At 44.8% G+C, this 22,617-nt stretch overlaps 2 protein-coding genes across 4 annotated transcripts in view; one reads left to right on the top strand and one right to left on the bottom strand.

Moving 5' to 3' along the window:
• Nucleotides 1-2,706: 2,706 nt before the first annotated feature.
• On the top strand, nucleotides 2,707-7,369 carry LOC105185191 (uncharacterized). Its single transcript, XM_011144509.2, has 4 exons — nucleotides 2,707-3,080; nucleotides 4,300-4,527; nucleotides 4,725-4,932; nucleotides 5,051-7,369. Exons 1-4 carry the CDS (start codon nucleotides 3,011-3,013, stop codon nucleotides 5,577-5,579), a joined length of 1,035 nt encoding a protein of 344 aa, XP_011142811.1. The 5' UTR covers nucleotides 2,707-3,010; the 3' UTR covers nucleotides 5,580-7,369.
• Nucleotides 7,370-7,526: 157 nt separating this feature from the next.
• LOC105185192 (uncharacterized) overlaps nucleotides 7,527-22,617 on the bottom strand; it is a 34,684-nt gene continuing 19,593 nt past the window's right edge. For 2 of the 3 annotated variants that reach the window (XM_011144511.3, XM_025304947.1), the window contains exons 4-7: nucleotides 12,423-12,659; nucleotides 11,317-12,194; nucleotides 10,804-11,086; nucleotides 7,527-10,731 (exon numbers count right to left, since the gene is read on the bottom strand). In XM_011144511.3, the coding sequence (XP_011142813.1) occupies nucleotides 10,544-10,731; nucleotides 10,804-11,086; nucleotides 11,317-12,194; nucleotides 12,423-12,659 (1,586 nt within the window). In that variant the 3' untranslated portion in view covers nucleotides 7,527-10,543. The remainder of the gene's footprint in view (nucleotides 10,732-10,803; nucleotides 11,087-11,316; nucleotides 12,195-12,422; nucleotides 12,660-22,617) is intronic. The other variant, XM_019842304.2, reaches the window with a different exon arrangement.

Genomic DNA, 22,617 nt, shown 5'->3' with positions numbered 1-22,617 from the left:
CCACGGTTCGCGACACAAATTCTAACCGAAGACCCACTTTCGTGCGCGTCCAGTCTCCACGGGAGTTTCGTCTTGTCCGAGAGAAGAAAGAGGAAAAATATCCGGAACGCGGCGAGCGACGAGCGAGTGCAGCGCGAAATTAATGCAGACGTTCGTTCCTTCGTCCGTTCGTACATTCGTTCGGCTCGGCCTCGTAGAACTCTCGGTGCGATCCGCAGAATCGTGTTTTGGTGGTTAAGGAGGGGCCTTTCTCTGGTTAGTGGGTCGAAGAAAGTAGTGACCATCAGGAGTGGTTCACCTTGGTTGATATTTGTTCATTCGTTCCCCGATATCCGATACCGGGTCTTTGATAGCGATGGCATCAAGTTCGTCGCGAGTAACTTCGGAATCTGACAATCCGACCGCTCTGTGACAGTCGAAACTGTAGAGTCGAAAGATTACTCGAAATATAAAAAGTATAGAAATATCCGAAGCATTCTAACAAGTGAGAGCTCATAACACACGGAGAATGGAAAATGGAACAAACGCGCGTTCCAAACTACTTTAGCCTCCCTCAGATATTCAACGGACCTTTTCCGCACTTGACATAATTTATAAAATAATTACTTACAAATGTATCGCGATACGTAACCGGAAGAATCGCCGAGAGAGATTAACGTTGCGAGAGCTGATAAAAGGCGTGAAAAGTTTTCTCGGCGATTGAATCGCGATCAAGAGCGTCGAATTGATCCCATCGCTAGCCGGGCTCTCGTTCTCGAATAATACCTCGAACTTCGGGGGTTTCCTAAGTCGTCGAACGATACGAACGATCCGGAGATATGTGGGTCATCTCGGTCGGGCGGGGGCAAACAAGTTTTTACGTAACGTCGTGGGATAATGACCGTTGGGATGCTGCGCTCCGACTTCCTTCCGCCGGCGCAACCTTCCACCGTCGGAAGAAAAAGGAACGGGCGATCTTCCGAGACAAGCGAGGCGCCGGCATTTCGCCGTGATGAAAATCCGCAGATGCGCGACCAAGGCGGAGAGACGCGCGCTCGTGACATTGACGTTTCGTCAGGCTAACGGCGGAACGCTCATCTGCCGGGCGCAATTATCTAACCGAGGCAGTCCAGCGATGATGAATGACGGAACGAATTGTAACCGGGTTGCCTCTCTCGGATGAATCGCCTCTCTTCCGATGTAATTATATAACTCGGGGAGAAAGCACGATTTTTAGTGCGATATATTTCGAGGAGATTACGAAACTCCCCTTGAAGACTCTGCGCTCTGCTCGCGGCTTATGCAAATTCGATGCGCCTATTTTTCGCGAACAAACCAGATGGGAAGTAGTGGGTTTTGTTATCTCAACAAATCGGATTTCTCTCTCTCTCCCTCTCTCTCTCTCTCTCTCTCTCTCTCTCTCTCTCTCTCTCTTTCCCCGGCGAGGAATTCGTTCGATTCCCGAGAGAAATGTCTTTTCACTCGATCCCCCACTGCGACCTGCTCGTGTCAGCACACATTTCGCGCCGTTTCCCCGTTTCGCAGTCACGCGTCAACCGCGCCCACGCTCGTTTGCGAAGAGAAGAAAAAGAGAAAGAAGGCGGCACGGGTGTAATCAATAGGCCGGAATCGTAAGTGATCTCGGTCTACGGCGGTCTATGAGCGGACGAGACGACTCGACTTTTCTTCAAACGGTGAAAGGCGAGGAGAAGGTTCTCCCGTGCGAGAAAAGAAGGAAAAAGAAGAGAGAGAGAGAGAGAGAGAGAGAGAGAGAAAAAGCCCGGCGATGTGTAGCGTGTTATTACATTAGAAAACGCTCGCGCGAAGTAAGACGGAGCTTTTTTTTGGACGCGTCAGCAATGCGTTAGAGAGTACTTGCTCCTTCGTCCGCGGAAACTTTGCGCGGCACGACTTGCGCGTGCGGAAACTCCGAGCGTTAGAGAGCAAGAAATCGGTAACGTTGATAATTAACCTCGATTACAGAACATTTAGCGATGTTGCGCGCCATCATAGAGAACGCGATTCTTCGGCGAAGCGCTGAAAACACCGCTCGGGATTTGTATCCGACTCTATTGTTACGTGCACGCATGTATTGTTCAAGTATACGCACGGACGCTTTTACGAGGAGTTCCGGAAAAAAAATTACACCCTTCTTCTTATCACGTCCCGATCTTGCGGGAACGGAAGATTCGTGGCGCAGAAGCATTTTAATTGATCGCTCGGTTTCACGCTGAGGAATCACGCGCGAGAGCATGAAGGCGCATCCTCGGGGTGACAATTGCCGCAGAGAGAGAGAGAGAGAGAGAGAGAGAGAGAGAGAGAGAGAGTGTCCGAAGAGTCGAAGAACGTACGTTTCCGCTCCTCTTCCTGACAATTTCAACAAGAAAAAAAGATCGGAGATCTGCCGCACGATATCTAAGGTCCCCGAACAAGTCTCGCAAAAGAAAAGCTATTCCCCGGATAATCTACCCTCTCAACAGCACGAGGTGAATAATAATCCCCAAAGAGCAGTCCGATATTCTCCCTCCACGCGAGCTCTACGGCGACGCGACGCGACGCGACGCGACGCGACGTCGCGCGCCCCGAATCCCCCGAGTGGTACCAGGCTGACGAAGGAGGTCACCCGGTCACCCAGATGAGGTTCCTTGCCCGCTGTTAACCCCCTCGTCGCGTCGCCTCGTCGAATCACACCGACGTCGGCGATGCCCCACCGTCACGGCGGTCCTGGCCAATCCTGTTCTCTGTTTTCGTGCCGACCGCCGATCGGTCGGCGATCCGACATCCGCGGCCGGCGGCATGCCCAGATTTAAGCTTCTTCCTTGCCAGGCAGGATCTCCGCTCAGCCTCACCCGCGTTGATCCTTCGTTTATTCGATTCTCGTCTCTCGCGAGATCTTGCTGCCGTACGTCCGTTCGTCCGTCGCCGCCGTCGCCGCTGATTCCGAATCTGATCCGACCGCTCGATCGAGGAATCGAGCATCGTTCTCCGTTCTGCAGGAGCGCCTTGGCAAACAGAGCTATTGGGGTGCAACATGGCTGTGAAGGCCACGGTTTTGGTGCTGATGGTCACGTTGGTGGTCGTCGCGTCCGCTGGATTGCTCGGTGAGCAGATGGATTATTCTGTGGCGCGAAAACGGTTAAGGACGTTGCTGAAGATTCGGACGGTTGCGCGAACGATGATCTCGACGCGACCGGAGACTTCAACGCGTGGACGGCGGGTGGCACGTGTTTCGCTACGCTCGCTGGGGACGCGATCGCGGCTGGGCGCACGTTGTTGCTTGAAATTGTTGAACGATCGTTAGTATAAAAAAAAGAAAGAACAAAAAGAGAGAAAGAAAGCGCTTGTTATCGGAAGGTATCGGAGCAAGTTGTATCATAGAGATTATTTTATTCTTACATATCGCAAGCTGTAATTTGCCTGTAGATGTTAGATAACAATATCGCCTCGTTCTTTGGTTAATTAATAATATCGTCCTATAATATTTGATTAATAATCATTGATGTTATCTTGTTAAAAAATTCAGAAAATTAAAATGATGTCTCGGATGAATCGCTTATTACATACAATCTCAACATTGTTTCAGTAGTTATCAATAAGGATAACAAAGCTTTGTCCAGTCTTTCTAGCATGGTGTTGTATTTGTAATTTCTAACAATAGAAAATCCTTTGTAATCTTTGTTGCCACACTTGTATACGCGACGTTGACTCTTTCGATTGGTTTCGGACACGCGAATTATCAAGTTATCTATATCGTAAATTAACATATCGCTTGAAATAAATATAAAAATGAAAAATTGGAGAAACGGGAGCGCGGATGAATTTGTTTCAACTTCATTTCATCGGCTCTTAGTTCTCTTGCTCTGAACGAATCGCGAATCGTCCGTAAAATCTACGCAACGATAAAATCTACGCAAGTTCTACAAAGGATATTCTCAAAAGTATCACTTGACGACTCGACTCGACAATGCGCAATGAGAAAGTCCGCCGATGGAAACCCACATTGGCACACTTAGCCAAGTCCAGGTGTTAGCTTCCTCGTTGGTCACTACGGCACGTGAACGACGCGCAAAGTCTTCGAGTGTCACAGCCTGATTCGTCATTCAGGCCTCCGAGGGAGGCCCAAAAGAGATATCTACATCGGGACAGTGAAACGAGTAGAAATTCGGCTTCCATTTGACTTTCGATCGCCGACTTTCGTTTCGTTCCGATTTCTCTGTTCCGAGTTTCTCTGCCGCTCGCTCTCGTCCCTTATCTCTCTCGTGCACGCGCGCACGCATACTCGCATACTCGCACACGCACGCACGTGTTTCCTGTTCGTAGAGACCCTGCTCTCGTGGGACTTGCCGGAGGTCGAAGCGAGATCGACCACTCCGCAATCCAAGTGTCTGTGCCAGACTTCCGGTTGCCTGTGCTGCGTCGATCTGAATCTGACTTCCACGATCGACCTGGGCGGGCCGGCTTGCGTAAACATCAAGCAAAAGGAGCAGAACATCTCCCTGAACCTGAACTACGGCGACAACCCGGTGCATAACGCCACGATAAGGATCGGCAAGTAGTCACGTCTACGGAAAGAATGTTACAAACGGGAGAATCTTTTATCCGTCGGTTGATAGCTTGCAGTTACAGTTTCCGATGGTATTTCGAATCATCCATATAAATTCTAGCGCGTCGCTATCCGCTTCCTTTCATCGTCTGAACCGATCGAATGAAATCCTCAACCGCGTTGATGAGCCGTGTTTTTGCAGCGAACGCGGCTAATAAACCGACGTGCATGAACCTCCTGTCGGACTTGGCGCAAATCTGCGCGAGATTCGCGTCGATCAAGCAATCTGACGTCGGCGGCTACGACGGCTGCATGGTGATCGAGCCGGCTTTGTTGGGCACACCGCAAGCCACGTATCACATAGGTTGCTTCAACTTCTATCAAGGTGTCCGGCAGATCGAGGTGTCCGCGTGAGTATACTACTACGATTCTACTTCAGCCGGATAAAATCCGCACGAAACGTAAACGGGAGAGACACATCAGCGAGATTTCTGTCTGAGTTATCCCCCTCCGAAAAATCTGCCGCAGCATCACAGAGACGACAGAATCGACCGACACCTCGGACGACGAGGACGACAGCCTGAACACCGACGAGCTGATCGCCGCGGTGTCCGCCAGCGCCGAGCACGGGATCGCGTTGTTCTCGCAATGGCTGGGTCTCAGCCTGAACCCGAAGCTGAACCTAACGACCAAAGAGGACAGTTCAGTCCCGGATCAGCAGCAACAGCGCACCAGCGACAGCAGCTCCTCGAGGTCGGCCCGGAACATGCTGGACATCCAAGCGGAGAAGAGTGACGAGCGGTTCAAGCAGCTACTAAGCGCCCAGGACAACGTGCTGAAGGGTTCGGCGACCATCGGCCAATCCAACGGCATGCAGACCACCTTCGTGTATTCCAGGCCGAGCGATCTGATGGCCGAGAGCAACAACGCGACCGAGGAGGCCAAGAGGAGGCTGGAGACGGAAGCTGCGGTGCCGCAGCACCTGGTCGTGGTGCCGAAGGAGTCCAGGAGAGGCGGCAGGGCGTACAACATCCACCAGCACGTCAACGAGATCTGAGAACGCGGATGATTCGGTGGTCGCGCGGCGACCCCGCCGTCGTCGCCGACGACTCCTCTTAGAGCTTAGGATGGCCCGCACGTAGACTACACTTGTACGTATTGCACGCGGAGCTGGGCGACGGGGAGGAGAGAACTTCGCTCCGTTCGACCGCTGAGTTGTCGCAGACAACTTGGCTTCGTTCGTTGAATTCCCTCGCGATTACACGCGCGATCTGTGGAGCACGGCTGAAACGCCAGTCCGCTCCTCGGGAGCTTCCTGAGAAAGGCTGAGATATGTATTGCGCGTTCTTGTCGAACGAATGCCGCGCGGCCGTCGCGTTTACACCCGCCCAGCTCCGTCCGTATGATCTCTCGCGATTGTGATCACGTTTGCTCTCGATTTCACTCCGCTGGTCGAGATCGTCGCCTCTCTCGTGATGGTATACACCACTAACCACTCATCCGCTACCCCCCCTCCCCCTCCCCCCGCCTACGGTAATCATTCACAGTACGTGTTGACTGAATGTATGTATGATCGTTCGTTTTGCAGTAAAGCAACGAGTGGCAAATCGTCCGTAGCAATTACACCGTAAGACAATTCGATTGTTCTGTTTCAAAGGGAGAGGAGGAATCTTCAGATAATGTCGTGATTTTTTCTTGGTTTTCCGATAGATCGTGGGGACGACGTCGTCGCGACGTCGATAGCGTAAGTGACGAGCGCTTCCAATCGCGCTTCCAAACGGGTCTATGTATTTATTTTCCTCTCTCGTTTTCTCCGTCGAGCCCGCGTACTCTCTCTCTCTCTCTCTCTCTCTCTCTCTCTAAGTAGAAAATATAATGATAGTGTCTCACGCCACGAGGTTGTGTTTACATGCGAGATCGCGAGTCACACTTGCACTCGTTCGCGGCAGGTCGTACACGTTATCTGGAGTGTGATAAGGATTTTATCAGGACAAGTTATAACACTTATATGTGAACACTCTCACGCATATACACATACAGCACATACGTGTATTCACACGAGCATAGTGTACAGACCTGCCGACGCAGTTCACTGCATTGCGATGTAATCTCAATCAAAAACGATCCTCTACTTGTATTCCAGTGTTCCCTGATTAATATTACTAATTAGAATACACGAAACGAGATAAGAAGTTAATGAAGTTTCTCTGTTACTTCGGAACGGCACGCGATCCGCGTGTGCGAAATTCTCTCTCGGTGCGATGCCAGGATGAACTATGTAATGTTGCATATTATTTATATAGCTCGATGCGCAAAGCTGAATAAAAATTCTTTGACGAGGGAGATCGTGTTCTTTTATTCACGTTCTTTTCTATTGCGATGTAGCTTGAAATATATATTTGATCACATATTTAATAAGGGAACGTCCGTTTCTCTTGTCATGCGCTTCGATGTGTGACCTGAAAGTTTTATTCTCTGAGAGAGAGTGTTTTATAGTAACAAAAGTCTACAAGGATTGAAGAATCGAGAGTGCCTCTTGCCGAAGGACGCGCAGTTTCATTTACTCTCGAGGGGCGTTATTGATGTTAATAGCGACATTAATATATTCTTAATTACTGATTTGATTATTCACATCAAAAGTTTGATCTTTAAAATACATTACGCATCTCTGAAAAAACTTATATTTTATATAAAAATCTACGTGTCTAAAAAAGATATCTCGAAATACTGCACCAAGTGAAAAATATCTAAAAAATTAGAAAAGCATTCGGTGAGTACTAACAATATGTGTACTCTTAAATCTAAACTCTTATATTTAAATAGATCAAACAATTGCTTCTCCCACGATAAGTTACAGTCTTGAGGAAATATTTTTTTTATTTGGAAAAAGATTTCCGTGTAGAAATATGTATATTGATAAAAGTAAATGTAAGTGATTATTAATATTCACCGAATAAACAATTTATATTTTTTAGGTATTTCTCTTCGCTCAGTATAGGAATTATTTTTGCTTATCTGTGTATATTTGTAAAAATTCGCAAATAATATTCAGATGGAAACTTTCAAGTGTACATCTCGCCTAAATTAGCAAGAGGACGATTGCACGGTCGGAAAGATCTATTACAAAAGAATCACTGACATTACGGAGTCTGGAAGACGAAAAAGAGCTGCGTGTCAGCCGCCTTGGCCGGAATTGTACGTGTATCGATTCATAAATTCCTTACAACTAGATATGTGTCAGGATCATTTGCTCCCATGATCCTGAATCACGAACGAGCGCAATATAAATAGTGCACAATTTCTTCGTACAACATTGTGTACGTATGTCGTCCCTAAAGCAACGAAGCAAGTAATACATATTACTTCAAGCAGAATGTCAGACCTGTGACAAGTCGCTGATTACATCTCAAGTTTTCACTGTTTCGCTACTATTATCCACCCGTCAACGTCCACGCCTGTTAATGAACAAAAGGGACGCTTTCGGAATAGTCATTCTCATTGTTTAAATATTCCGCGGAGCACACGTTACTTTCGCGATGTAACATCGCCAGATTAGCAGCGATCTTAAACCTCAATTATTATTATTATTACTTGATTATTAAGATTCGTTACACCTTGAAAAATGTATATAAGAAATATATAATTATTATGTGTGTATATATCACTGTATATATATATATATATACCTATATATGCGCGCGTATATATATATTTTTTTCTCGTTTTCCTTTCGTCGTGTCGCGGTTTTGAAAAAGCCCTCAAAAGGAAATATTACAGAGATGGACTAGATACTAAGAATGTTACTTCCTCTTAAAATAAACGCGCGTCTCGCTCGCTTTGTCAAAATATATAATATATATATATATATGTATATATAGTATATATAGATATGCGCTTTCTCTCTCTCTACACATGTCTCTCATTTTCGTAGTAAAAATATTTTTTGGGCTTCATCTTTGGGCGATCTTCGTTAGTCTACGGTTAAAAAATAATTCCTTCCTTAACGCTGCGATTACTTGGACTTTGGACATCCTGTTACACCTAATCGCAAAAGTCCGAGCGAAAGGAAATTGTATGGCGTTGTTAAAACTGACAGGAGATCGTCAAATTGTATTTTTAATGTATTTTTTTTTTTCTTTTAATGTGTACATTGTATATAACACGAATTTCTACGTGTTATTAGAAAATTCAGTCGGAAATTCTCGTTTCACAGACAAAGTTAGACTTTTGCGATGCAGGTATACATATTATATCGGTCAGGTCATCTGAGATAATGGGTACTTCGTTCGATTCCGTTCATTTCGTTGATTTGGCATACACGCGAACAAACATCGCTTCGCTCGCTCGTTCGTTAATTGTACAAAAACCGCGGAAGATTCTCGTTCGCCTTACAAAAATAAGTCGTCTGTTAATCACTAATTGGAGGACTTCGTTGCGCAATATTACGTACATCATCGTCTGAACTCTACCGTCATTCACGGAGACAATCTCCAGTATATAAAACCGCAACCCGAATGTATAAATTCATGGGAAATATTTCCCCGTTAAAAGAAGACGAATCAGACGGAATTCAACATAGAACTTATTCGTCATTTCGTTGCACCGCTCACAGTACGAAACAGAATGATGAAGTTAATTTCTGACTCGAACGATTAGATCTTTATTTTAATCTTACCAAAGCCGACTTTCCCTCGAGTTATTAGTTCATTAATTTTCTTCGGGATTTATATATCCGCGTGAGCAAAGCCGAAAAATGCAATCGAGCCGAAAGCTCGAACGATCCTCCATTGCACCGAAGCTCCTACTAATTTTACGTAGTATTAGATAGTGATTACGAATTATCGATAAATATTAAGGTTCGATATAGCGGATGCCGAGCAGGTCGGTCACATTGTACGATTAAAACGCGTTTTGATTCGACAGCGTCTGCCTCACTGTTTGATTATATATGTTTATCAGATCGGCGTGAGACATTGTTTATCACTAACCCATTCTCTCTTCGCACGTGTCAAATATCGCGAAGAACAATCGTTACAATTTTGCATTATTCTTAATTTGATGACGTAAGAGAAAAAACGTTCACTCCTGATAATGCCCTCGATTGGCTACCGTACACTGAGAAAAAATTATATTAAAATTAAACAAACATTTGTTAGAATACGACTGTGAATACATTTATTCAAATTAAGCGACTAATTCTAAAATGAATTCTAAAATGAGATACAGAGGTTCTCTCTAAATGTAAACTTTTTTCTTGAATTTTAGAAAATAATTACTCAATTTAAATAAATGTATTCACAGTCGTATTCAAACAAATATTTGTTTAATTTTAATACAATTTTTTCTCATTGTATAAACATTTCTCGTTGTCCTGACAGGATCCAAACATACGATGACAAATTTTAATGTAAACCACGCGCGAAATAACTTCCCCGTTTCATCTTTAAACTTAACCCTGAAATCATGACACGATACAGATTCGTTTTTTTTCTTCAAATACAGCGCATTATAATCTCTGTGTTTAACACACGATGAATAAAACAAATAGAGAGCACAGAAAAGAAAGAAAATGCATGAAATGTGTCATTAGAAAAGAACGGATCCAGCTCTCTCTCTTTCTCCCTCGTATCATATAAAAGTGTGATAATTGATAAAACGTGTTCGATCATACAACCTAGAACTTACATACGTAACCGCCTTGCCTCTAAAACATCGTATTAAATCGATCAATTTTTACGTGTGTAACTTTAGCTTCTTTAATTGACAAAGGAGACAAATTAGGAAGAAGGTTAACATAATCTGAAATAAAAATTTCACATAACTTCGTCTCACGAATTGAGGGTCAAAACAATTCAAATCGCACGCTCGCGCTGCCTCTGCACAGTCTGCTGCGATCTCACGTGTACCATTGCCAGCAATAATAATCGTTATTTCTACTAAACAGCAAATATTCGCGTAGTGTGGAAGATCGAGTTTGCGTAGAAGTTCGAGATTCAACGTTAACACGAGAAAAGGGTAAATTCACTTGACGGGTTGCCTCGGAACGGGATTGACCGGCGCCAGAGTCAAAGATTCTCTCTTCTTCCTGTTTACGCGACGTCCCACGTGCAGTACAACGTCTCCGGCCTTCACAGACTTGAATTCGGCGATCGCCTCGGCGTGGGTCATACCGTGAAGAGGTTTCGAATTTATCGACAAAATTTCGTCCCCTGCGAGCATGAAAAATTCCGAGTTAACGAGGCGATGTTACCTTCGTTCGAGATTCACGGTTATGTCTCTACCTTCTTTAACAGTGCCCAAGTCAGCGGCTTGACCATTAGGGAAAACAGTTTTCACGTAGATCCCCATGTTTCCTCGAGGACTGTCGGTACCGCCAACGATACTGAAGCCGAGTCCCTTATGCCCAGGACCCTTGAGAAATCTGGCAGTCAGTATCGTAAAGGATGCGCCGCCCTTACCGGGTCTTGGCAAGGTACAGAAACGCGATTCTTCGCCTTCGGCGGCCTCGTCGATGTCCTCGAGCTCTGAGTCCGTGTTCAGACCTTCATCCGCGTCTTGAGTACCCTGCAACAAAAATCGTGACGATCAATGGACGCTATTGAATTACTTAGTAATTAGTTTTCCTTTTTGTAGTCAAAAAGGTAATTGTTGAGAAAGAATTGTTGGCACATCGGATCGCACACAGATCACAGAGGAGATCTCATCTCGAATTTTCTGCGTGCAAACTTTTTCGTTATATATTACGATCTTTAAAATATGACAGTGTTGGACTGATTCCAACGAGATCTACTCACTTGCCAAGTCTTCAAGTTCGCTCCCGAAGAGCTGGGAATGTTCGCGACGCTCCTGCTGTTGAGCCTCTTCGTGTTTCTCTTGCCGGGACTTCTGTCCATACCCAGACTGGACGGTCCGTCCTCCTTGTTGCCGCCGGCGGCCAACGTGGCCTCGGCCGAGTAATTGTTCACCTGCCCGCCGACCTTGAAGTCGGTGGAGCGCTTCCTAGGCGTCACCCTGGGTATGTGTATCTCCTCGAATGACGGCGCCGACTGGTTCCTGGTCTTCGCGTTTTTCTGAAAGTGTACGTTCTCGTACGAATGCTCCCTGGTCTCGGAATTACTCCTGCCAAGGTGTCTACCCACGTAAGGGCTGCCGGATGCCGCCAGGTCGTCGCGCTGACCGCCTCGCTGGAAGCGTACATTCTCATAAGAATGATCGTGCACGTTGACGTCGGCACGATTCTCCGAGTTGCTGCGTTGGAGCACTGAACGAGTTCTGGGACAGCAAGACGGCGTGGACCTGGGGAACACCACGTTCTCGTAGAGATCCTTCTGATCGTAGGCCTCTTGGGAATAAGTGAAAGTGTCGCCATTGCCATTGAGCGGGCTGGCACAATGCGGAGAGTTCGGTACACTGCCCTCCGTCAAGGTCTCGAGATTGTCGTGAAAAGGATAGGGCGGCAGAGACGCAGGCTCGCTCGAGTCGTAATTCTCCTCAAAGGTCTGACTGGACGACGAGGTGAGCGGACTTGGCACGTAGAAGTTGGACGCATTGTCTTTCTGCTGCGGAAACACCTCCGTCACGCTGAGAGCCTTCCGCTTCCTGATGCCCGCGTTTATCTTGCTGAATTTGCTGCGAAGGACATGCTGGATGTCGGCGATGCCCTTGGTCGTGCCTACAAAGGTACCTCGTTATAAAGTATACACTATGATGAAGTAGAAGTGGTCTTACATCGAAGCTACGTAATTCCGAAATAAAGACAGAACATATTCGCTCCTTCGTATCACTACTAATTTTACGTTTCAACTTTAACTTTATAAATTTTTCTTCCAAATAAATGACTAGCTTGCTTGCTCGACTTTACCACAATGACAAATGACTTTACAAATGAATCGCAACTCACCTGGTAGCCTCAAAGAACTAGTCTGCAGCAGTTTCTTCGGCGAGCTGCCATCCTGGAGACTCTTCGCCGCCGGCGAGGCTTCCCTGCTAGCCGGTGTCGATCTCACCGCTTGTATAACACCATGAGTCGTCCCACCCTGTATCAACGCCTCCTGCGGCTCCGATGACTCCTGGACGGAGCATCGTCTTCGCAGCTTCCGCCAACGCTGGCTGATACTCTTGTTCCACAGGTTCAAGTCTGAAAAAAAGAGAAAGCAAAAAAGCACTTAGGACCCGTTGCTCAGGATCAGGACGTAAAAGGTTATTTATCGCTCGTCCGAAAACACAGTTAGCGGACTAATGCGGGCATTGCTTCTTAAAAGAAAAAAAAAAAAAGGAAGAGGGAAGGGGAAGAAGAAGAGGAACGGTTCCGCTTCCTAGCCATCGGGCCTAACGACCGGAAACACTTATCTCTCCCCTGAGCGAGGTGGCACGACATCTTTATATTTACACAGAGATAACGAAAGTCGGGTCTGACGAAAAGACGCGTCATGGAGTGGATGACTGTAACGGTAACGATAGCACACTATCGAGAGCAAAACAGTGTGGTTGAGGCAGCGACTTGTGCACAGAAATGAAGTATACCGTCCGCTGCCACTCGAACGTACAATGTATCGCAACACCGCGGTAAAAGACTTAAAAGAAATAACATTGATATAAAAAAGGAATAACATAATATAAAGGTAAATTTCAAATTAATTATTCAGCCCGTCGTGAAAAGGCGCTTCTTTCGCGTAATAGATATATTATCGATAAACAAATGAAGAATAAATTACTTGTTAAGTACATCATTAGCTAAAATTATTGTAATGTTGCTAATAATACTATAATGTAACTAATGATACTGTAAAGTTAAACAATTACATTTTTTCCGACATATAAGTTTCCAAAGTCGTTATTGGCACCACAAAATATCATCACACAGTGCTCCCGAAAATTTCGTTCACGTAATAGAAACACAATAAGTAACTGAAACAACTTTACCAAGCGTAAGAATTTAATTGCGAGAATACAATGTCGATTTCTCCAAAATGATGAATATATTAATGCGGTCTCCGACAGATATTTCATTTCAAGTAATCGAACGAAATGTAGAATTTTCACGCCTGTCAAACTAAATATTTCGATACTTATCGACATATCCCTCCTCGTGATAATCTCATATCAGATACTGTATCAAATACAAGAATTATCGAACATCAAACACTGCAGACAAACTTTTGTAAACAATCAAACACTGGAAAGAAATACTTTAAAGCCATCCGATATATCATGACATGCACTCTTATCGCGTCAATCACAAGAGATTTCAATTATCAATTCCTTCCTTTCCGTCATCTGCATGTAACTAAATTACACCTCCCATCACAAGCCGCAATTTAACGTAATTACAATTCAATATAGTCTCCATATCCTCCTCGTGACATCCACGTGTTTGAAAGGCGACGAGGCAGCCGCGATGTGGTCAGCCAAACAGAGCCAACCCTTTCCTACTTCTTCCGTCTCGTCGCACCCTCCGCGGTCTTGACAAGCACCGGGACATAACCGACTCGACGCGTTTTCCGTCCCTCGAACTGCCGCACAGTCATGAATTATTGAAGCCGGCGACGAGCTTCAAAGCTCGGATTCGGGTCGAATCAGGTTCACGAATTAATGCGACTAATTAAGTTCATCGCGTGACTTTCGAACGGCTTCCCTGCGATGACGGCCAGGGAACGGTCATGATGATGACGATTCCCTCGACGACAACCCGTCACTGATGCACCAACGCCGGCTGCGCCCGCGCCGTTGTTATCCAGCCGGGGTTACCGTCATCAAAACGCACTTTCACTTCTCGTATCTCCGGATGCGTCCGATTTTATGAGGTCTTTTTCGACGCGCACCGGACGTTGCGATCCTCGATACTTTCGGCCGCCTTGTATGCAACACCACGCACCAGTGGGTCCGCCTAATTGGCTGCTTTATTAGCTCGCGCACAGCGAAGGCAACGCACGTGTGTAAGAAATTGTGACGTTAATTTTGGCATCGTCTCAAAATTTGGATGCCGTCACCTGCGGTGTTTCGCAATAGCGACGAGAGTAATTTGACAAGCGTGTCAATCGCGAGATTCTCTCCCCGGTCTTAAAAAGTCCGCGATAGTGAAAATTTCTGTAAAATGACGAATACTTCTTGATGTAAAATTTCCACCAAAATTCTGCCTCGTCTGCGAAAATGATCGAATTATCCCTGTAGAAAATGAACGTGACTGAACTTCTCAGGCTCTTCTTTTCAAACCCGAAATATTCTTGCGCTTTTATAATCTTATCTCAAAAAACGTTCGGTAGATATTGATGGAGAGATCAAGTTAAACGATTACATTTTCCGACACGCAAGTTTTCCGCATTGTTATCGGTATTACAGGCTGCAGGCGCAGAGCTTCCGAAAATTTGGATCATTAAATATCCGGTATATTCAAATTCCTTAAAAGATAAGCAACACGTCGTACAATTGTTCAATTTTCTTCTATTTGCACATCATTTCCCGTTTACGCAAGACTTACTTAATTCGCGCGTTATTAACGTGCTTGCGTTATCCCAGCGCATTGATTCGCGAGATAATAATTTAATAAGGGATCGATAAGGCGCTTTAATCCCGGAACGAATCAACTCCGCTAATAGACGCCTCCCAGAGAATGAGGTGTAATTAACATTCGCCGGCGTCACGCAGCTTCATGCAAATCAGTATCGATCGCACAGACTGCGGGAAATCAAGCTCATCCCGTTAGAAATATAATGTCACTGAGAATTTCAATCTCGTTTGCCTTTCGATAGCGCGTTCTTTGCACATTTCAATTTCGCACAGCACAAAAAAGTTTGGAGCGAATAATTTTCTCTCGCGATCAGAACTTGAGGAATTCAATACTCTTTCGATGTCATTCCGGGTGTGTGGTCATCCCCTTCGGCTTGGACCTTTGTTATTATGCTCAAATTTATCGCTCAGCAGAACATTTTCCTCACAGGACAAATTTAAAAGACCCGACACGATTTTGTTTCTGAGGTAGAAACTCGAGGAACAGACACCATTCTTTCACAGGATCCTTCGTCGCCTTTATCGGGTCTCTCGGAAATCCGAATTTAGCATCTGAATGATGTTTTGTCTTCAACATTGCGGAAGCAGGGTTTCCCTTTTCACTGGATTTTTTTGCACTTTTCACTGTTCATCCCTTCCCTCGACATTCTTTTTTCTTCTGTGTAGATTTAGATGGATGGTTTCCTTTCACAAGACGAATTTGGAAAACCTGTACTCATCCGGGTGCAGCATCATCTGCAGCTCCAGACACAGCAGCTCGGTGTAAAAAAATAAAAAGCCGATGACGTAGGCAAGCATTTCGAATCGTAAAAAACTCGCAGTGCGGTCCACGAGCGAATGTTCCGCCACGCTGTCGGTCACGGTCGTCGATCGTCCTTCGATCCTTCGCGTTCGGCGACGCGAGACCGATCCTCACGATCGCGCACGACTGTTGTTTCCTTGTCGACGAGTCACCTTCGTCGAGGAAATCGCGCAGTCTACACCGCGCGCTGTCTCGACATGGACTGAGAGACCCTCTCGAGGTTCAAGCTGTTCACATTGCCGTGTGCGCGCGTAAAAGGCGTCACACGCGTGTGCGTGCCGGCGTGCACGCTACACGTGCGCACCTCTCGCTACCTGTGCATACAGGGTGACGCCGAACTACCTAGTATCTGAATTTGGCAAAACCGAGGCGAGAGCTCAAGGTGTTGACAAGGAGAAGTCGTCAAATCCGCAATTGAATTTGAAGAGGACGATAATTTTCGATAAAACTAATCTCTAACATCCGATTATAAACATATTGAAAGATCCGAGTGCAAGAAAATGATTTAATCTATAATGTCCTAACAATTTGTCAAAGAAACAATACAGACGAAACAATACATATGTCTTTACCGAATTATTATCTCGAAGAATCTCCACGTTGCTTCATGAGTCGTCAACGCTTATATATTTCACTGTTTGGCCTATCAAGATATTTCACCAATAGGTCAAGTTCATCATCGAGTCATCGAGTCTGAGCGCTTAATCAAATATTCATGTGAGAGAGATGACAGTTTTTTTAACCGTTTCACCGTGTAGGTAGCTAGACAGATAGTGTACTGCTTGTGGGAACTCTTCGCTGTATGTAGCGCGAACGGTCTCTTTCGTTCATGGACACGCGGAACGTGTGTGTTGTCTACCTGTGTGCACATACACACAATACACACACACACACACACACACTCTTATTAATGTACATCACGGCTGCGTGCACACCCTACGTGCAATTGCGCTCGTGTGCCTCATGGTCAGGGCGGGACGCCTTGTTCTCCGCGATAATGTGAGCGTGTCTTTTATGCGGATCCGCATGAAAGTGGACACGCACGCTTTCACCAGCGGCATGACAATTTTCAAACGAACCGGCTCGGTAACCGGCCGCTATCAATTAGTCCATTAGCTAAGAATAATCAAATCTCGTCTCGCCGAGAGACCTACCCTCCTTTTTCACCACCGCCAACCTTCGCCGTCCTCTTCAGCTTTCGAGGCATGTTTCTAAGTAGAAACAGCTGACGGAAAGAGCGGGGCAATGGGAATAATTAATTGAACAATCGACCAATTAACACTGAAAGGAGGGATAATCAACGAATAACTCAGTGCATATTGGTTTATTCGTATAAAGCAATTATAAAGGCTCTTATAAATTATGTTGCTTTAAATCACATCCTAGTCAACTTTCATCTCACAGATCCACTAAATATTGCCTCGCGTGTCTTCCTCCAAATATTTGCACGATTCTCTCACGTATATGGTCTATTGTTTAAACTTTCTTTATCCGTCTTCCTGCGACACTTCATTCATCAGACGATTATTTACTAACATCGTGAATTTCATAGAAGAAAGCTGTGTGCAAATCGCACGTGCTCCATTTTGTATTCTTATATACAAAGCTCACGCATAAATAAGCAAACGCGGCCAGGAGTGACGAGACTGTCGGCGGGCGGCGATAAACGCATTTTAAAGCACACACGCACGCACGCACGCACGCATACGCAGTAGCACGTGCGAGCACCCGCGAGCGCACGTGCACTTGTATACGTTGGCGTGCGTGTATACGTGACTTAAGTGACATGCCGTGCATGAGGTCAAGCCCGGAGAATGTTTCTTCTATTGCTCATTGTGTCTCGGGGCCCCTATGCCGCATTCGAAGTAAGCGGCCGTCCTCGATGAGAATTTGCGTCGAGACTTTGAAAGGGCGAAAGCAAAAGCCATTCGCCTTCGTTCTTGCCGCAGTTTTCAGGCAACAATATCGAGAAAGTGTTTCAAACTTCTCGAGAAGTCACCTCTCTTTCATTTCTTACTATGTCGTTTCCCTGTGAATGCTGAACAATTCGGTCGATTTAATGGATGGAGTAACTACTTTTTTTCAGAGATCAATATACGTATATGTGATTGAAATAAAAAGTGATTAAATAAATATTTAATTAAAATAGCCAAATAATGATAAATTGATTTTCAAAAACGCTTACTGAATGTTAAATAAAATTAAGTAAGAAGGGTTTTGAAGGGTTTCCGATCTTCCGGTTCAAATTAAGGAATAGCTTTAAAATGAGATGCACTCTTTCACAACTTCTAAAGGGGGAAAAAATTAAATTACTGTATTTTATGAACTATAAAATTTCCTGGAATTATTTACTATTGTGCAGCATAATTGGACAGTTTAACAGTTTAATATGCAAAACGGCTTTATCAAACACCTCCTGGTTACCCACTTCGATTATTCCCTAGAAATTTGACGTTTCACACGACAGGTGGTAATTTCGTTGATTCCATGTCGTACGTTGAACTGAGATGTTACGTAACAGTGATTAAATCTTCGGGCGTATCAATTGAATGTCTCCTAATAATTAAATGCCTGTAAAGAAATCATTATTTCAGCGTAAAAAGCGACTCTCAGACGGTAGTCCGTCGCCATCGTCTGACCGCGGTTTTTACGGTTGTGCATTAGTCGGTCGGACTTGCATAAAACAACCGTCGTCGGGCACTCAGGGAACATGAGCATTCTTCTGGTACACGTCACAGCGCAGAAAGCAGCTGAAGACGTTCGCTCGAGCGGGAAGGAAGACGAAGACAGGCAGCACGACGGTGTCAAGAAAGGGACGGAAAAGGGGATACACAGTCGCAGCTGGAAACGCGCGTAGACCAACGCGAGAGGAATGCGTAAACGGTACACCGTATAAGTAGCTGCTCAGTCGAGGCCAATTCCAGAAACACTCGGACGAAAAACGCAGCGAGGAGATGCGGGAGGAAGCGCGCGCGGCACTTCGATTTTTGAAGGAGAGATTCAATCAGAAGCAGCAATTCCGAGCGAATGGTCGTATTTGTTGGTTAATGGGTGGTCAATATTAATAATGGGGGGTAGCTTGTGTGTAATTTCCTAATAATGAAATTGACAGATGTTTTTCGGTCATCAAGAATAATGATTGAGACCATTTGATGGTCATGCTAAAATTCATGGGAAATGATAATTAGTAAATTAATCGCTGAGAACAGTTATCGCATCTATAAAGAAAAGCTATTCTTGCATCTTGGCGCGCTGAATTCTTTGTCTGCACTCTTCTTTCTTTTCTGCAAGCATTTCCGCGGTGGTAAACTACGATATAACGTAAATGTTACGTACCACTTAGAAGCCAAGTTAAAATAATTTGTCGCCGATGTCAGGCGCGAGTCCCTCGCGGCGCTTCATCGTTCTAAACGCACAATGTCAGAGACGGATGGCTCAAGTCCAAGGAGCCTTTTATCTCACGACGATGCTTCAACGGGTTAAATTCATCCCTCACGGTCACGACACTGTTGCGTCATTGTCGTACGACTACGACGTAAGTCGGAGCTTTCTCAAGCACTCGCCAAAAAGAGACACAATCCATTCGCTATTTTTATTTCGAGCAAGGTCAATGACGCGTCGGAGTCGGTGCATTGCTCTATCGCTGATAATAGTATCGCACATTGTGCGCAGGTTCGCCGCTTAGAATTGAGCGCGAAACAGCTGAATCAGCGGGAACCGCGCGTCCCTGCTCCCGATGACGTTTCGGCCGTAATTACCGGGCGTTTAAGGGCTTAACATACAGGGTGTTTACGACCACTCGTCCACCCACATTTTTTTGAAATCGCGACATTTTAGGGAAAAATGTTTCAGACAAAAGTTGCATGGTTTAAAGGGGAACGTCGTCAAAACAACTATATCAGTTTGTTTACAGATGACGCCACTTTCGAGATGTTCACTGATCATTACTTTTTTAAAATAAAAACTCCAATTTTTTTATTATATCATCTTTTTCTACCAATTAACTTGAACAACTTTTGTCTGAAACATTTTTTTATTTGCCTAATATTTTTTTAGATATTTGTGGAAATCGTGGTAATTTTTTCAATATTTAACTTATGATATCTCGCTAACTGTTCGTCGGAAGAAAAAATAGTATCACACTGTTTTATTCTATTTGATCTCAAAAGTATATTGTTACAATAGAGCCTTAAGTTTTGTTAACTCATCGACTTTTGGAAATTTCAAAATCATCAAATTAACAAAAATTGGGGCGGTATTATAACAATATATTCTTGAGTCCAAATAGAGTAAAAAAGTTTAGTACTGTTTTTTCTTTCGATAGATAGCGAGATATCTTAAGTTAAATATTGAAAAGGTTACCAAGTTTTCTTACCAAGTAAATAAATATCTCTAAAAATATTAGGCAAATAGAAAAATATTTCAGACAAAAGTTGTTCAAGTTAATTGGTAAAAAAATACGATATAATAAAAAATTGGAGTTTCCATTTAAGAAAAGTAATGATCAGTGAATATCTCGAAAGTGGCGCCATCTGTAAACAAACTGATATAGTTGTTTTACGTTTCCCTTTAAACCATACAACTTTTGTCTGAAACATTTTTCCCTAAAATGTCGCGATTTCAAAAAAATTTGAATGGACGGGTGGTCGTAAACACCCTGTATATAAAAGATATAACTCAATTGTAATTTTACTTTTTACCCTTAACGCACCACGATGAGTTTGTTGTATGCCGTCGTATGACGCACGACGGTAATATCGTTATCGTCAATAGAATGGAATCAACAAACATGTGAAGCACCGTATGTTGCATTATCGACATGTCCAAAACATACACGATTACACGCCACGTATATGTCTAAGTCGTTTTCAAAGAAGTCGCTTCAATACCAGGGAAGTCCGCAATTTTATCTGAATCGAAGGTGATACAAATACGAATAATGCAGCTGACAGTATTGTTTGAAAACTGCAATTACGCGGCTTTTAATAGATAGAACAAAATTCTGTAAAGGCAGGTGAATAAAATGAAACTGGAAAGAACGTGCGAAATGGAATCTCTAATATATATTCGGCGCGTTATAAATCGCAATTTCGCGAAATGAGTTTCCATCACGGCTGTTTTGTTTTTTCTCTCTTTACGTGTTTTCTCGGGATTATCGGCATGAATTTCCCTGAACAATATGCGTAACTTGTACAGAACGCTTTTCACATTCTCATGCAAATTCGCCATCATCGCCCTCGCGAAATGCAACGTTATTAACTTATCTTTTGTCGGATGATACTTCCAATATTTTACCACGTATTATCAGGATGCGCGCGCGCGCGCGCGCGCACGCGCTGTGCGCGGCATTGTCCGTGGTAGCGTGCGACATTTCAGCGCGCACTTTTGTCGACGGTGCGAATTGTTCGGGATGTGTCCACGGTATAATCGAGTAACTGTATGCAGACAATGGCCGAGGCCGCTCGGTACGCATCGTTGACTCCAATTATGCGAGTTCTCAACCTCGGCGCCGCCGCCACGACGTCGCTCCTGCGATTACGCGATCGCCCGTATATATCGTTGTCATTTTAGTGCAATCAGGTCGATGCCGTCGGCGTAGGCATACAACTTCCTACGGAACTGGGTGAATGAAACTTTGCACTTGGGAAGCGTAAGCGAAGCGATAATTAATACCGGTCAAACTTCAAGACGATACATCGCCAATCCATCTACGCGATAATTTACTAGCGAGCAATTTCGCGTTACTCGAGTCTCTGAAATTTCAAATGCATTTGCATCGATTTTCATCGACTTGAAAGGGGATTCTAGCCGTAAAAAATGACAAATTTGCCCTCCCAACTTGAGTGTCTCTAACAAAGTAGCTGGAACTACGTAGACGTAATGACGAACGTTGGTCACATCGTCAGGTAACGCTTTACATTTCCGCTGGAAATATCGGCGAAATCGTTTCCATGTAGCCGCGGAATATCGTATTCGCTCGATCCGAGGACGCACAGATACACGCACCGGTCTCCATGTCCAAGAAAAAAATATCTAACATCCGTTCGAAGGATTACCGTTAATGCGATTTTACGCAAAGATTATGGTTCTCTTCGTTATTCGTAACTGAAGAGACGCGCCGGAGTGTGAAAACAGCAGCTCGTTTTTTTCCGGCGAAGCGAGTCTAGCTGCCGTGGATCGATAATCATAAATCGCGTCTCGAGATGACCGAAGATGTACGAAAAGGAAATGGAATTTATTATGCGAAGGATAATCTTCTGCGTACACGAGTGTCGCTTTTGAAAACGAAAACGAGAAATCAATATATGCGAAGGAAAACAGGCTGACAATTAAAACTGCCTCTCTGCAAGCATGATTACAGAGCGGAGTATACGAGTAGATGGCCAAAATGAGATAGATGAATGGACGATTACACACATCGTGATGGTGGATGACGAATGAGGAGACCGGAGAAGTCGAGCCAAGTATTCCGCAAAGATGAAGCGAGTTCGCGCGGGGGCTGCGTGTGAGTCAATAAACTCGTCGAAACGTAAAGAGGGGAAACTACCGGCTTGTATGGTTTCAACCAACCATGAAGCGGGAGAATCCATGAATGGACAAATAAAGATCGCGGCGGTGAACGAGGAAACTGAAGGATTCGAGGTATTATGCAGCAGAAGGTAAATTACGTTCGGCGCGCCGGCTTTTATATTCCGACAGGTATTCTCTCCGCTAAAAATGCGTGAGAGAATGCGAACGCACTCGGCAGTGCGTACGGGACTTGCGAGTGTGGGTACGATGCGATGAG

This window comes from Harpegnathos saltator, unplaced genomic scaffold (assembly GCF_003227715.2).
Source record: "Harpegnathos saltator strain DR-91 unplaced genomic scaffold, Hsal_v8.6 scaffold659, whole genome shotgun sequence".
In the NCBI taxonomy this organism is placed as follows: domain Eukaryota; kingdom Metazoa; phylum Arthropoda; class Insecta; order Hymenoptera; family Formicidae; genus Harpegnathos; species Harpegnathos saltator.
Note: the sequence above shows the minus strand (reverse complement) of the source record. Positions and strands in the feature narration are given on the sequence as shown.